General features: G+C 43.9%; 1 protein-coding gene across 2 annotated transcripts in view; it reads right to left on the reverse strand.

Annotated features, from left to right (window-relative positions):
- Positions 1-11,865, reverse strand: part of TTC39B (tetratricopeptide repeat domain 39B) — a 160,386-nt gene extending 148,521 nt beyond the window's left edge. For both annotated transcript variants that reach the window (XM_036260324.1, XM_036260323.1), the window contains exon 1: positions 11,641-11,865. In XM_036260324.1, the coding sequence (XP_036116217.1) occupies positions 11,641-11,682 (42 nt within the window). In that variant the 5' untranslated portion in view covers positions 11,683-11,865. The remainder of the gene's footprint in view (positions 1-11,640) is intronic.
- Between the last annotated feature and the right edge of the window lie 5,163 nt (positions 11,866-17,028).

The following is a 17,028-nucleotide window of genomic DNA, read 5'->3' on the forward strand; positions in this document are numbered from 1 at the left end:
GCTGACCACTCCAGAGTGGGGGCCAGGGTGCTCCTGTGTCTCAGAACTCAGCGAGGGAAAGAGCCTGTGATGAAACACAAGCCTATGGAGTTACGCAAACGTGTCTGACTCGTCTGTCTCCTCACCACGGCTCTGCAGTTTATAGTTATCAGTTTAAAACTGCAGTTTGGAAACGGGCTTGAGAAAAAAGAAAACAAAACCAAGAAATGTTATCATCACTGCTTCCTTTATTCAAAGAGGGGGAAAAGGGAAAAGCATTCCACAAATATGGGAGAATACATGTGTCTCTCTACGGTCAAAAAGAAAAAAAAACAAGCCTGGCCAATGTGGCTCAGTGGATTGAGCGTGGTTCCGTGGACTGAGAGGTCCTGGTTCGATTCCGGGTCAGGGCATGTGCCCGAGTTCTGGATCGATCCTCAGTAGGAGGCGTGCAGGAGGCAGCTGAATGATGTTTAGCTCTTACATTGATGTTTCTGTCTCTCTCTCCCTCTCCTTTCCTCTCTATCTAAAAATCAATAAAGCCCTGGCCGGTTTGGCTCAGCGGTTAGAGCGTCGGCCTGTGGTCCAGAGAGGCCCAGGTTCAGTTCCCGCTAAGGGCACCCACCTCGGTTGCAGTTTGTCCCCGGCCCTGGTTGGGTCATGCGGGAGGCAGCCACTCGATGTGTCCCTTTCACATGGATGTTTCTTTCTCTCTCTTCCTCTCTCTCCCTCCCACTCTATCTGAACAAAAAAATGGAGAAATGTCCTCGGGTGAGGATAAAAAATAAATAAATAGATATATCAATAAGAACTCTATATTAAAAAAAAAAAAAACTCCTCAGCTGAGGGTTCAAGGTCGATGTAAATCGCTGGAGCACACACAGCTCTGGGCGGCCGCACCCACCTAATTCCCACACACTCTGCTCCAGTACAGCGACCTCCATCCTGCTGCCCTCAGGCCTCAGGGAACGAAGATGTGACCTGCCCCAGCACTGCCTGCTGAAATTCCACCCCTCCAAGTCCAGGTCAGATGTCTCCTTCTAGATCACAGAGGTCAAAGGTGAGAACTTTAAAACAGATCCTTCGTGTCAACTCCTTCATGTTGCCTGTGAGGAAACCAGGCCCACGAGGATTAAGTCACACAACTGGGCAGTCAAGACGTGGTCTGCAGACCAAGTCCAGTACCTGGGTGGCGGATGCCCCCACTGTGACGTTTCCGTGACGGCCCTGTGAGCGCTCTCCTAGGAGCACCAGGCCTGCTCACCCTCTCTCGGGCTCCGCTACACTTCGGGATAGAGATGTCTGTGTGTCCACATTTCTGACCATCTGCTCCAGAGGGGTCAACACCACGCCTTGCCCATTGTGTTAGCCCAGTACTTAGCTACCCTTGCATATAGTGGGCTGTCAGTGGGCTGCTCACAGTCAGTGGGCAAACAAAACAAAACAAAACAGCAGAAAACCACGTGCCTCTCCAATCAGCCTCCATCTCTGCCAGAGCCACCTACCTACGTGCTGATCTCTCCACACTTCTCAGCTTGAAACCCTAAATAAATCCACACCATGATGTCCACAGTTTGGCACAAAAGACGTGGAGTGGCCCTTCCTACCCTTCAGTAGTGTTTCCTGCCACCCAGAGCGCCACACGCTCTCCTTCCCTCATATCTAACGCCAGCTAGTTCCTCTCCCTGAGACAAACTGCGAGTTCCCTCACGCCCAGCTCTACCCATCACCCCACCCCGTGAGGTGCCCTCCTCTGTGCTCCAAAAGCACCCTGGCACCCCTCCTCCATGGTCCCTAGCATGGAGCATTACATTGATTAGCCTGCACAACTGCCCTCATCCTCGACTAGAACATCACTTAGGATGAGAGCTATGTTTGCCTCTCTAGGACCTGGCACAAAATCCAACACATTAAATTAGACTCAATAATTATTCTCACGAGTTACAATGAAACCCAACAAATATATATGTGATATAGATAGATAGATAGATAGATAGATAGATAGATAGATAGATAGGATATAGATATAGATATATAAAATTTTACTAAAATATTTTAAAATATGTAGACTTTATGGTATATATCAGTATAATATCAGCAATACATTCAAGGGGACATGTCCCCAGATCTCAGCAGAAAATCACTTATTACATACCCACAGTCTTGAAATAAAGAGCCTAAGATGCATACAGGCATGATGAACTGCCAGGCACTCAACACTTGGGGAGTCTCCCTGAAGAGGTGTGATGACCTAACCAATTCAGCCAACTAGTCAGAGTGGCTCTGAGTACAGGACCAACTTCCACTAAGCCCAGACGAGGAAGAGAGCACTGGGCACCAACAAAAGCTTTCTCCCCAGGAAGCCTCACAAGTGCCCACAGTCCCCAGGTGCTCAACCTCTGCGAAATGAACGCACAGTAGCTTCAGGAGACCCACCTGAGTGGGCACCGGCGTACCTGAGTCTGGGGGCTGGGGAGCTGTCAACAGATGGCTGGAAGGAAACCGTGAGCCTCAGAATTCACAGTATCAGATTCACGGTGTGGATAATTAGTAACAGCACCCGAGGGCAGGGAACTAAGATAAGAAGGTAAACCGGCTAATGCAAAGAAAAACCGATACCTGCCTAGAGAAGCATACCTGCACTCCTGGACTTGAAAGGAAGGAAGGGCGTGTCTAGGTATGAGGAGAAGGGAAGGAGAAAATGAGGGCTACATTCAATGAGAAAGTAGCCTTCCAAGAATATATGGGATTTCAAGAGATCCAAGATGGAACATATCAAGAATACTGCCCCTGAAAACCCAGAAATGGACCCAAGGCAATACACTCAATTAATATTTGACAAAGGTGGCAAGAGCATACAGTGAAGTAAAGAGAGCCTCTTTAATAAATGGTGTTGGGAAAATTGGACAGCTACATGCAAAAAAATGAAACTAGACCATCAACTTACACCATACACAAAAATAAACTCGAAATGGATAAAAGACTTAAATGTGACCCGTGAATCCATAAAAATTCTAGAAGAAAATGTAGGCAACAAAATTTCGGACATCATACGGAGCAGAATTTTCACTGATACATCACCTAAGGCAACAGAAATAAAGGAGAAAATGAACACATGGGACTACATCAAACTAAAAAGCTTCTGCACAGCAAAAGAAACAATCATCAAAATGGAAAGGCAACCCACTGTATGGGAGAACATCATTGCCAATGATGTATCAGATAAGGGGTTAATTTCCAGTATATACAGAGTGCTCATACAACTCAACAAAAGGAAGACAAAGAACCCAATTAAAAAATGGGCAGAGGAGCTGAATAGACACCTCTCCAAACAGGACATACAAATGGCCAAGAGACATATGAAGAAATGCTCAACATCACTAATCATCAGAGAGATGCAAATTAAAACAACTATGAGGTATCACCTCACACCTGTCAGAATGGCCGCCATCAACAAATCATCAAACAACAAGTGTTGGCGAGGGTGTGGAGAAAAGGGGACTCTAATACACTGCTGGTGGGAATGCAGACTGGTGCAGCCGCTATGGAAAACAATATGGTGTTACCTCAAAAAATTAAAAATTGAACTTCCATTTGACCCAGTGATCCCACTGCTGGGAATATACCCTAAGAAGCCTGAAACACCAATCAGGAAGAATATATGTACCCCCATGTTCATAGCAGCACTATTTACAATAGCTAAGATCTGGAAACAGCCCAAGTGTCCACCAGTAGACGAATGGATCAAAAAGCTGTGGTACATATACACAATGGAATACTATGCAGCGGTAAGAAAGAAAGATCTCTTATCCTTTGAGACGACATGGAGGGACCTGGAAAGTATTATCCTAAGTGAAAGAAGCCAAGCAGAAAAAGACAAATACCACATGATCTCACTTATATACAGAATATAATGAACATAACAGTCTGAGGAATACAGTAGACCCAGACACATGGAAGTAGGGCACAGACTGACATCCCTCAGAAGAGGGGATGGGGGGTGGGGGGGGTGGGAAGAGATAAACCACAGAACTTATATGCATGTATGCATGACCAATGGACATGGACAACTAAGCCGGGGACAGGGTGGAGGGGGGGTGGGGTGGGGGTGCCAATGGGGTAAAACGGTAAAATATCTGTAACAAAAAAATAAATAAATAAATAAAATTAAAAAATAATAATAATAAAAAATAAACAAAAAACAAAAACAAAACAAAACAAAAAAGAATACTGCCCCTTTTTTAACCTGAGGGCTGATGGTAAGCTGATACTATTTTTTCCTCCCACTAACCTGCAATACCAATTACAAACACGTTTTTCAATTTCATCCACTCATAAATATGGCCATGCTCCCTCAATAAGCCACAGTTGCCTAGTTAAAAAACCTTCCAGTACGGGGATGTCAAATACAGCACAGGGAATATAGTCAATAACATTGTAATAACTATGTATGATGACAGGTGGGAAATACTTTGGAACGTATGTGATTGTCTAACCACTATGCTGTACACCTGACACTAATACAAAATACTGAATATAAAAGAAATGTATTTTTTTATTAAATGAAAAAAAAAGTTCAGATTCCCATTTTTTTAGGAGATATAACCCAAACTCCTTAGCATGACATTCCAGACACTGCACCATGTGATCCAAGCTAGCCTGTGAGGTCTCCGCCCTCCCCAGCACTCCTCCCTCTGGCTGAATACCCTGCCGACTCCACTCCACGTACACTGTCATTCCTGCCCACATCAAATTCCACCAGGCCTGAGCCTTATCCTACTTGCTCTTCCCAGCACAATCTTGCTCACCCTTCGAGCCCCAGTTCAAAGACCATCTCTTCTTTAAAGTCTTTGCCAGCCCCTTAACGAGGGTGGTCAACCATTGCTTTTTGCACCTGCTGTCCTAGGGTAGTTACTGAAAGCACCCCTCTCATAGTGTCCTACTATGACAAAAATTATATGGCCCTCCTACTTAAAACCTACCCTGGCCCAAAGACAGAACTAGTTACTTCTGTAACTGTGTCTTTTGCTAGAGATTGTTCCTCCAGGGCAATAATGCTGTTTCATTTAGTGTGTACTTCCAGCATCTAAAGGCCATTAGCACCTGAGAAGTTACTCTGGTAACTGGTGAAATGAAAGAATGAAGCTGATTCTAAGAAAACTGTAGCAATCAGTTTGACCTAAACTTCATTTAAAATTCCAAAAAAATCAACAAACAACAAGTGCTGGCGAAGATATGGAGAAAAGGGTCCTCTAGCGCGTTGCTGGTGGGAATGCAAACTGGTATAGCCACTGTGGAAAACAGTGCGGAGGTTCCTCAAAAAATTAAAAATGGATTTGCCGTTTGACCCAGCAATCCCACTTCTAGGAATATATCCTAAGAATCCCAAAACACAAGACAGAAAGAATATATGAACCACTATGTTCATAGCAGCACTATTTACAATAGCCAAGATCTGGAAACAGCCCAAGTGTCCATCAGTAGATGAGTGGATAAAAAAGCTGTGGTACATATACACAATGGAATACTATACAACTATAAAAAAGAAGGATCTCTTACCCTTTGAGACAGCATGGATGGACCTGGAAACTATTATGCTGAGCAAAATAACCCAGTTAGAGAAAGACAAATATCACATGATCTCACTTATAAGTAAAATCTCAAGAACAAAATAAACTGACAAACAAAATAGGTGCAGATGTATGGATGCTTGGAACAGAATAATAGATCTCAGGGAGGTGGGTGATGCAGAGAAGAGACAGAAAGAGATTAACAGAAGAACATATATGCATATATGCAGAACCCATGGACACAGACAATAGCGTGGGGAAGGCCTGGGATGGGGCAGGGGTTGGATAGAGCGGGGCAAAAAGGGAGAAAATGGGAGACATCTGTAATACTGTCAACAATTAAATTAAATGAAATATTAAAATTAATTAGTTAAAAGCAGGCCATGGAAACATCTGTCATATGAGCTATTTCCTTCCCTAACCAGTGTTTCTCAATTTTTTTTCGTTACTGCCCCCTAAGAATCCTTTTCAGACATTTTTCCTAACTACATCTCCCTATGAAATTTTAATAGCACAGAGATATATCTGTCTTTATACATGAAACAAGCAAGTATAGTTTACTCTTTTTGTTCAATGGGTTCAGAATGACTAAATAAAAATTTTGTTAAATTAAAATTTTAAAGTTACTAACATTTAACTTTATAACTGTAATTGCTGATTAACTTTTAATAAAATTTTAATATAAAATACCACGTATTCATTTACATATGTAAATTATCAATTTCTACCTAACAGAAATATAACCAATTTTCAAAAGACATTCAAAATTGTATTTTTTTTTTTTTTTTAATCCTCACCCGAGGACATTTCTCCATTTTTTGTACAGATAGAGTGGGAGGGAAAGAGAGGAAGAGAGAGAGAGAGAGAGAGAAACATCGATGTGAAAGGGATACATCGAGTGGCTGCCACCCGCACAACCAACCAGGGCCGGGGACAAACTGCAACCGAAGTACGTGCCCTTAGCGGGAACCGAACCCGGGTCTCTCCGGACCGCAGGCCGACGCTCTAACCGCTAAGCCAAACCGGCCAGGGCCAAAATTGTAATGTTTCCAGCAAAGGTAAAACTATTGAAAATTATCTTCTTAAAAGTTTTGTTTGCTTTTTTAATCCTCACCCAAGGATATTTTTACATTAATCTTCAGATAGAGCTGGAGGGAGAGAGGGAGAGAAACATTGCTGTGAGAGACACACATCAATTGGTTGCCACCTGCACAACCCCAACCGGGGCCAGGGACGAACCACAACCGAGGTACATGCCCTTGGCCGGAATCGAACCCAGGACTCTTTGGTCCGCAGGTGATGCTCTTACCGCTGAGCCATACTGGCCAGGGCTTAAAAGTTATTTTTAATGAAATTAACTCTTATTTTATATAAGGAAACTTTTTTTTTTTTTATCCTCACTCGAGGATATTTTTCCATTTTTTGTACAGATAGAGTGGGAGGGAGAGAGAGTAAGAAACATCGACGTGAAGGGACACATCGAGTGGCTGCCACCCGCACGACCAACCAGGGCCGGGGACAAACTGCAACCGAAGTACGTGCCCTTAGTGGGAACCGAACCCGGGTCTCTCCGGACCGCAGGCCGACGCTCTAACCGCTGAGCCAAACTGGCCAGGGATATAAGGAAACTTTTAATTAACTACTAGATATTCTTTCAAATATTGTCATTTTTTCATTTTAGTATTTATTATTTTAATCTTCACCCAAGGATATGCTTATTGATTTTAGAGAGAGAGAGAACATCAATTGGTTGCCTTCTGTACATGCTCTGACCGGGGATTGAACCCAAAACCCAACCAGGAATCACACTGGCCAGGGCTCTTTTTAGTACTTCTTGACATAATTATTGGTGGACTGAATAAATCTAATAGGATTAAACAATAAAATATAAACAAACTGTTTTTATTTAATTCTCAAATCCCAAATCACACAAAAGCATGGAGGCCCAAACATAGCAACAAGGGCAGCCAACGGCAACCCGTAAGAATGAGTTCACCAAAAGAGTGATTTTTTTTTTTTTTTTTTTTTTTTGTATGTGCCCCTAGCGGGAACCGAACCCGGGACTCTCTGGTCCGCAGGCCGATGCTCCAACCGCTGAGCCAAACTGGCCAGGGCTGAGTTCACCAAAAGAGATGACTTCAGGATCAAGCAACTGATGTTCTTCCATTCATAGCCATCTATTTGTTTAGGTTTGTAGTATTGACCTTGCATAATTTCTGTATACTTTTCATGAACTTGATGTCAATGTTGCTTGTGTAATTCCCAAGAAAACCCAATGTTAAGAAATAAGATTTTGTGCCTGCAACACATTCTAACCGTGGGAAGGACGGGAGCCATTCACTACCACCTAGGAAGGAAGAATCAGGAAGTTGAATCAATTGCTGTAAATAAATTGTAATTTTATTTGGAAGGGAAAAGAAATAAGATTTTGTTAACCAAAATTTGAAGGACCACACACCATTGTAAAATCTAAGCTGTCTGTGTCCCCCTCCAGAACCAATTTTCAGCACCCTTGAAGTTGCAAGTCTTAACCTCTGTATTCTCACATTTATCCTCCAAGAGGAAAAAACATCAGTTTGCCTAAGAAACACCGCATCCCACAGCTACCATGAGAACTCTTCTACTACCATCATCTCTTTGGTTACTTTGAAAGAAAAGGGAACCCCATATTATTACTTCTCCTAAAAAGTAACCCCCCCTCCCCTCCAAAAGCACAGATTTTTAGACCTGGAAGAACATTTAGGGCTCATCCGGCTCCTCCTTCCTTATATAAGGAAACTTAACAAAGCCCTTAGAGGTTGAGAGACCTGCTCTATCAAAGTCACCAGTTACAGATAAGGTCCTTGTCTGTCTAGTTCACTGTTGTGTCTCCAGGCTAGCATCAGATTTGACACATAAGATAGATGTTTGCACACACAATGAATGAATGGTTATGGGGCAAATCAGTGACGGAGCTGAGAGCCCAGTTCACCTAATTCCTAGGCTATTACTTTTCCCACTATACCACTTTTCACTTTTGTACTGCTTTTCCAACCACACCCTTCTACTTCCCCGGTGTATCAAAGAGTGGCCACAAAGACTATTAAATGTATAAGTATTTGAAAAACTCCGAGCTGAAATAAGCTATTTTAGTTCACAGAACCAGTAAAGTTGAAGCGCAGGGCTTTGTTCACCCATGTGCAGAACACTTCGGCCCATTGAAAGTTAGGGACTTTCTACAAACAAGGATACCCAGTCTACAATGCACTACTTCTAACTTGCTTACCTTGCTTTAAGCTCTTTTGTAGAGTTCTGTACACATCATATCTCCCTACCTAGACTGAGAACCCTAGAGAGCCAAAACTGTATCTTCTCTTAATAAGGCACTTACCAAGTTTGAGTACAGAGCAAATGTTTAATAAATGTTTGTGAAACTTATACCAATGGAAGTGGTGCACCACAAGGGATAAAAATGGATTTGGAATGAACAAAAAATTTTATTTGTACTTTGCTCATCTTCTAGGACCATTATAAAACCTAACATGTGCCCTGGTCGGTTTGGCTCAGCGGTTAGAGCGTTGGCTTGCGGTCCAGAGAGACCCAGGTTCGGTTCCCGCTAAGGGCGCGTACCTCGGTTGCAGTTCGTCCTCAGCCCTGGTTGGGTCGTACGGGAGGCAGCCACTCGATTTGTCCCTTTCACGTCGATGTTTCTGTCTATTTCTCTCTTCTCTCTCCCTCCCACTCTATCTGAACACAAAATGAAAAAAAAAAAATGTCCTCGGGTGAGGATAAAAAAAAAAAAAAAAAAAACCTAACATGTACTAGGTGCCTAATAGTTATAACATTTAAAAAGTGAATGAAAGCCTGGCCGGTGTGCCCCAGTGGTTGAGCATCGATCCATGCACCAAGAGGTCCCCGATTTGATTCCGGGTCAGGGCACATGCCCCTGTTGTGGGCCAAATCCCCAGTGGGGAACATGCAGGAGGTGGCCAATCAATGTTCTCTCACATTGATGTTTCTATCTCTCTCTCCCTCTTCCTTCCTCTCTCTCTGAAAATCAATAAAGAAAACAAAATATTTTAATAAATAAATAAATAAAAAGTGAATGAAAGATATAGTAAAAACTGAGAAATTATTAAGCAACATCTTTTCTGCACTCATTCATTCATTCATTCATTCAATAAATATCTATGTGTCAGACTCTGCTGCTCTGAAACCTAACTCCCCCACAGAGCTAGAGCCCTTCTCCCTAGCGAATGCATCTCAGTCTGTCGGTTCATCTTGCAGGCAATGGCACAGCTAGGGTGGCCAGGTCTCAATATGACCAGGAGTGTCCCAGTTTACACCTATTGTCCAAGTGCTAATTATTAATAGCATCCCCTTTCTCTCTCAACAATACTCTGGTCTAGACAATTATATAGCTCTAAGCGTAGCAATTTTTTTTTTCAAGCAGACTAGGAATTCAAAATTTTCACTCCACATTTATTAGCTGACTCCCTGACATTGACTCCCTGTCTGGTTTCCCCGTTTATAATATGGGCATAACACTGACTAAATGGTTACACAGAAGCAGCTGAGCACAAGCCTGGAACATCAGATTAAGACCACACTGTGCCGAGCCTTGCGTGCCAGGTGCATGGATACTTAAGTCAACATACAGCAGGGAGCCATGACAACTTTTGAGGAATGTAGTGACTCTAGGGTCAAAAGCACCATAAGTGTTACTACCTTGAACACAAAAAAAGAGCTAAGGTATGAAAAACAGCTGGTTCCTGACATACCAAAAAGATAGCCTAAAGCTACAGATTTAAAAAAAAAAGGTTGTCGCAGATGAAAATAGCAACAAAGGTAATGTTTCATCATTTGCTTTTATGGGTGGTTTAAACGTTTCAACAATAAATAGATGCAGTTGAGCAAGCTCTAGTTCATTGGTCTGTGATCTTGCTACCCTCATCGCAAGGGACAGGCTGTATGGAAGGTTCTGGACCGCCTGACTTGCCCTCTTGTCTGCAGGTCGTGTAAAGGAGCTGTAGTTCGGTTTTTGTGTTATTTTTATTTTAAGGGCTACATTTAAAACATAGTGTTCATTGTCAGGAGTTTCCCGGCATTGAAGAGAAGGATGGGAATCTTAACCCGCCTCCTCCAGATCTTCCACTATTGCATCATTTGAAACTAAGCCTCCTCAGGCAGCGACTTGTAAAATTCAAGTCAGGTAAAATGGCAGCAGCAGTAGCTTTGGGAGCTGCTGCGCTGCCGCCGGCCTCAACTTCAAGCTCAAGAGGGAGCGTCTCTCCCGAGCCGCCAAGTGCTGAACCGAAGAGTCTGTAAAATCAACAGGTCCGGCGCGCACGCCCAAAGGTGCCCAGACCCGGGCGCGCCGACCGCAGGAGGAAGTGGTTAATTAGTTAAATGCAGTAGAGACGACAGGATGCCAGAGTCGGTTCTCATAGCGCCTTCCCACTGCCTGTGCCACCGACACGGGGGACCTGCTGAGGAAAGGCCCGGGCCCGGTGCACGGAGGGGAAAGCACGGCTCCTGGGCACTGCTCCGGTCCCCTCGCGCTCCGGCTCCTCGGCAGCCACTGCCCTGCCCACCAGGCAGACACCCTGGGGCTCCTTCTTCCTCCGGCTGTCCCCTCCTCTCGTCAACTGTAAGCCTTTCGGTTCTGCCACCAGGAAACTTCCACAGGAGGTGAGACCCCATCCCAGCTCAAGACACGATGGCACAAACGCCCGAGGGCCAGTGTAGGGACTTCGGGTCAGACCTCATGAAGCCTGGTGTCCCTGGAGAGGCTCCGAACAGCTCGGAGCTGCGGGTCCTGCGCGGCTGCGCCCTCGCACCCATCCACCCGCGGAGCGGACGGAGTGTCCTCCATCCCCACAACCCCTCGGTGCCCGCGCCCCGAACTCGGCACCGCCTCCACTCCGAGCGCCGCGGAGACCCCTCACTCCCGCAAGGACAGACCTCCCAAGGACGGGTACACCCATCCGCAGTCCCTGCCAAGCCCTCCAGGCCGGAGGCTGCCGGTCCCAAACTGACACCGAGGGGGCGGGACCTTGGGCCATCCCCGCCGGGCTCCAGGGGCAGTGCCCGCTCTCCCACCGGCCAGTACCTCGTCTGCTTCCAGCTCCGCTCCGTTGCCTACGAGCGCCATATTCCTCCTCCGATTGCCGCCACCCAAAAATCAAGCAGGGAGCTTGGAGCCGACTCCGTTTCTCCGCTCCCGGCTCAAGCCAGCCCCAGTGTGGGAGGAAGGGGGCGGCCCCTCCCGCCGGTTCCCGGGCGCGGCTAGAGCGCAACTAAACAAGCGCTTTCCCCGCCCCTGGCGCCCGCAGACCTGCGGAACATCCATTTCCCGAAGGGGCGCGGGGCAGCCCTCCTCGAGGTAAGCTCCGCCCCCACAGCCCTCGCCCCGCCCTCACACGCGGCTCAGACCGGTTCAGCCAACCAGGTTCCTGCAACCAGGCTGTGCCCCCAGCCGGCACCCGCCTTGGACTCACGTAGGCGGGGTCCTCCATCCAGTGGGTGGGGTCACCTCGCACACCGAGACGTCCCAGGTTGGTCGGTCCTCTGCTAAGGTACCTGAGGGTTCTTGCTTCAGCGCTCCGCAGAGGGCTGGTGCTCGCCTGGAGCCAAGAGAGTGCCAGGGTGACCAGGCCAAGGTCAAAGCCGCGCTACCCCTGAGGCCTATGAAGCGTCCACCTGGTCCTTGGGCTGATGCCAGTCCTTTTTCCTCGCAGGTGAACACCACGTCTCACAGATGGTGTGGCCAGAGTGCCTTGTGTCACTGTCACCAGTCCCCTAGAGACCTCTGTCATACCACCTGCCCAGACACTAGATCAGTCAAGGGCATCATCTTCAGACACAGGGACAATGTGTTTATTTCCATGTATGTATGAAAACTAAAAGAAAAACCACGGGGCAGATATTTATACTACTTAGTGTTCCTCTACCCCTCCTCCAACTACCTTGTCACCCTTATGTTCCCCAGCATCCCGCACTGACCACTTTTGTCACCCCAAACATATGTGTATCATTTGTGCTTGAACTATAAGCTCCATGAATGAATGTAGAGATGCTGTCTGTCTACTTCAAGGTTGTATGCCCAGCACCTAGAATAGTGCCCCGCACATAGTAGGTGCTCAACAAATAACTGTGGCTGGAGTTTAGAAATTGATTCTTGCTTGTAACGTAAAATAAACAAAGTATCCTACTGGTTAATTAAAAGCTAGATTTTCAGGGGGAGGTTGTCAGCTTTATTTTACATACCATAAAATTCACCAAGTTCAAGTGTATAATTGGATGACAAATGTTTACAAAACACCATCAGAACTGTAATACAGAACACCCCAAAAAGTTTCCTGTGTCTCTTTGCTGTCAATTTCCTGCCAAAGTCCCTGTCCTCTGGCAACCACTGACCTGCTTTCTAACACCATCATTTACCTTTTCTAGAATTTATATAAATTGAATCATAGAGCATGTAGTCTTTTATTTCTGCTCATGAGAGACTAATGGTCATCAAGTGATAATTATAAAAATAGCTAACATGTATTGAATATTTTCTATGTACCAGGAGTATGTTAACCCCTTGCACATATTATTTCATTTATCTTTCATAACTCCATGAAGTAGGTACTGTCAACTTACAGATGAGTAAACCCAGGCTCAGCAAATTTAAGTAACTTGCTTGAGGTCAGACAGCTATTAAGCAAGTAGAGATGCCAAAATCTGAACTCCAGCAGTCTGACTTGAGGGTGTGCTGGTAACCATTGCTCTGCACTTCCTCCAGCTACCCTCCCTCTTCTTCTCTCTATTTGTTTCAGTAGAGTAACTGCCTGTACATGTCTCTTATACATATTTTCAGTGAATCATCTTTGCATCCTTGAAACTTGCTCTACAATTTTAATGAGTCACTATGTAACTTTATACTAGAAAAATAAAATTGTTTCTACCCTATAAATAACATGAAAAATAATGGGTTAGATTGTGGTGATGGTTGCACAACTCTGTGAATTTACTACAAATCACGAATTGTGAGTTTTATGGTTACGTACATTATATCTCAATAAAGCCTTTTTAAAAACTGGTTAACACACATTTTGGGTATCCTTAGAATCAGATATAAGGGGCTAAAAGGGACCTAGAGATCATTTAATTCCAATACCTCTGAAAGTTTCCATTCCTCCCCACAACCTCCTGCTTATGCTTTGCTTTCTGAGGCCAGATTTCCTGTCTGGCTCCAGACTCTATTCAGTATTACTCATGCATGATTCCGGTTTATAAAGTTCATTGGTTCTTAAATTACTATCACATTTTTTTTTTTTTGACATCTTGTTAATGGTTTCTTCCTCCTCCATAATCATTGTTATTGTCTTCTGAATTTTAACTCCTCAAATTTTGAAGAGATACAAAAGAACTTGGCTCTAATTACTGTCATGATTATGGTATAGTAAGAATCAAATCTAACTTTCAAAAAAATATATTTTTATAGATGAAGATTAGTGTGTTATTTCTTTTAATCCCGGGGATCAAATCTGAAGCCCTGTATGTTTTAAATTCACATCACTAGATGAGCAACACTTGTGTATCTGAGGAAGCCAGTTATAAACACCGAATGAATAAATGTGTTCTAGCCTCTGGAACATCGAATCATATTTGCTTTGCTGCTGGCAAATGACAGCTTTCTTTTCCTGCACATGTGTGATTTTACAAGATCATGAATCACAAATATAAAACAGCTTTATCCAAAAAACAATTAGGATGGATTCATTTTTGTAACAAAATTTCCCTTGCCAGTTTGCTGATAACAAACATTGTAGATTATTCACATATTGTGTAACTCGCATGGGGATTAAGCAAGAGTAGTGTCTGAATTTTTTTTTTTTTCATTGAAGGCACATCTACTGGGAGCTGTTTGGGTTTCAAAATAAATCTAATATTGCAGAAATCTAATCTTTAGTATTCTTGAACCTGTTATCCTTAGCGAGTGCAAGGTTTTTTGTTGATACTTGATTTAAATAGAAATTGAATTTTCATCATTTGTGTAGTTGAGAGAGAATGGTTTTGCATTTAGAAATAAAAATGTGCAGATGTTCATATCCATAAAGTGCTCATTGTAAATCATACATTTGTCAATGGCTCACATTCATGTCTTAGCTCAAGAACTTTCCCTTCTAAAATAGCCCCTCCTGCCCTGGCCGGTTTGGCTCAGCTGTTGGAGCATCAGCCTGCGGTCCAGAGAGACCCTGGTTCGGTTCCCGCTAAGGGCACGTACCTTGATTGCAGTTTGTCTCCAGCCCTGGTTGGGTTGTGTGGGTGGTAGCCACTCTATGCGTCCCTTTCACATCGATGTTTCTCTCTCCTTCCTCTCTCTCCCTCTCACTCTATCTGAACAAAAAATAGAAAAATGTCCTCGGGTGAGGATAAAAAAAATAAATTAAATAGCCCCTCCTTGCCCTGGCACGTTTGGCTCAGCGGTTAGAGCGTCGGCCCACACACCAATGAGACCTGGGTTCGATTCCGACTAAGGGCACATGCCCAGGTTGTGGTTCCCCCTGCCCTGTTTCCCTGGCCCTGGTCGGGGTTGTGTGGGAGGCAACCAGTCGATGGATGTTCCTGTCTCTCTATCTCTCTCTCTCTCTCTGTCTCTCTCTCTGTCTCTCTTCTTCTTCCCCCCTCCCTCCCTCCTACTCTGTCTAAAGATAAATGGAAAAATATCCTCGAGTGAGGATTAAAAAAATAAATAAATAAAATAGCCCCTCCCTCTGACAGGAAAAGATTAACTAAAGAATATGTGCATAACCCATGGACACAGACAATAGCATGGGGGAAGTCTGGGGTCGGGCAGGGAGTGGAGGGGAGCAAAAAGGAGGAAAATAGGAGACATCTGTTAATACTGTGGACACTAAAAAACAAATAGCCCTTCCTTCTCAATCCCATGCTACCACGTGTCCTGCTGACTTCATAGCACTTATCACTATCTGAAACTATCTTATTTGTTTACTTTTCTATGGTCTATCTCCCTCAACAATGACAGCCACACACACACTATGATGTAAGCTCCATGAGGGAAAGAACCTTGTATTTTGTGTTTACAACACCACAGTGCCCAACACATAATGGATACTCAATAAATGGATATTGAGTGAATGAATGAAAGTATTAAAAAGTTCATAGTATACAGAGCATTTTGTTTAGACCTTGGAATGGCATAATGATTTTTTAAAAACGGAGAAAATCGGTAATAGTGAGGGAGATTAAAGAACACAAATTACATAAAGTCTAGAAAGCAAATACTATTTTTTATAGGGTAATGTGTCAGGCAGTGACTTTTTTAAAATATGTTTTTATTGATTTGAAAGCAAGAGGAAGGGAGAGGGAGAGAGAGAGAGAAGCATCAATGAGAGAGAACATCAGCATGGAACCAGGAACTGAACTGGCGACCTCTTGGTTCATGGATTGACCCTCGACCCCTGAGCCACACTGGCTGGGCCAGGATGACTATTTGAATGCCTACTCATTTTTGCAGAACTACACAAGAGCTAATCGCTTAGAGGTCCCTTAGTGACCTAAAGAAGATTAATTCATATCCCTGGGAGAGGTTTAAATGCTAGGAGGAAACTCATCATTTAACAGAGGCTGAAATCCTCCCTTAAGAATATCCCTGTTCAAAAAAGAAAAATCAAACAAAAAACAAAAATAACTTTAAAAAAAATAAAGAAAAATACATAAATAATAATAATAAAAGAATATCTCTGTTCTAGGAATTTGGAGCTGTGTAAACATTTATTTTGCCCTGTTTATCAGTTCTTAGTTGACTTCTTCTTTCACATATGTATATACACTCTTTTCTTTTTTTACACTTATTTTTATTTAGAAATACTTTCATATTCACTAACTGTAATTGAAAGTTTAAATTTTCAAAAGGGACACAAATTACATGGTATCAGAATCTATGTCAAACATGAAACATCATAAGAGTGACATTGAAACTGCAATTCAGCTCTTGTAACTTTCTTAAAATCAAATTATTACAACAGGACCTCATGGGGAAGGTCAGGGTTGTAGGGAGCTAAAACTCAAGAACCTCTTGAATAACACAGCAACCTCTGGTATCCCCACAACTCTGGGCCGTGGTTTCAGGAGATGAGGTGAAACTATTACTGACACTTCTTTCAACCAAAACAAAAGAAAGTCTCTTCAAGGCTTCTTTTAATGGATATATAAACTTGATTTTATTTGTTAAAGAAGAGTAAGGTTTAGCCCTGGCCGGTTTGGCTCAGCGGTTAGAGCGTAGGCCTGCGGTCCGGAGAGACCCGGGTTCAGTTCCCGCTAAGGGCACGTACCTCGGTTGCAGTTTGTCCCCGGCCCTGGTTGGGTCATGCAGGAGGCAGCCACTTGATGTGTCCCTTTCACATCGATGTTTCTCTCTCTCTCTCTCTCTCTTTCTCTCTCTCTCTCTCTCTCCTCTCTCCTCTCTCGCCGTCGCACTCTATCTGAA

The sequence above is a fragment of the Molossus molossus genome, unplaced genomic scaffold, assembly GCF_014108415.1.
Source record: "Molossus molossus isolate mMolMol1 unplaced genomic scaffold, mMolMol1.p scaffold_m16_p_14, whole genome shotgun sequence".
Taxonomy (NCBI): Eukaryota; Metazoa; Chordata; class Mammalia; order Chiroptera; family Molossidae; genus Molossus; species Molossus molossus.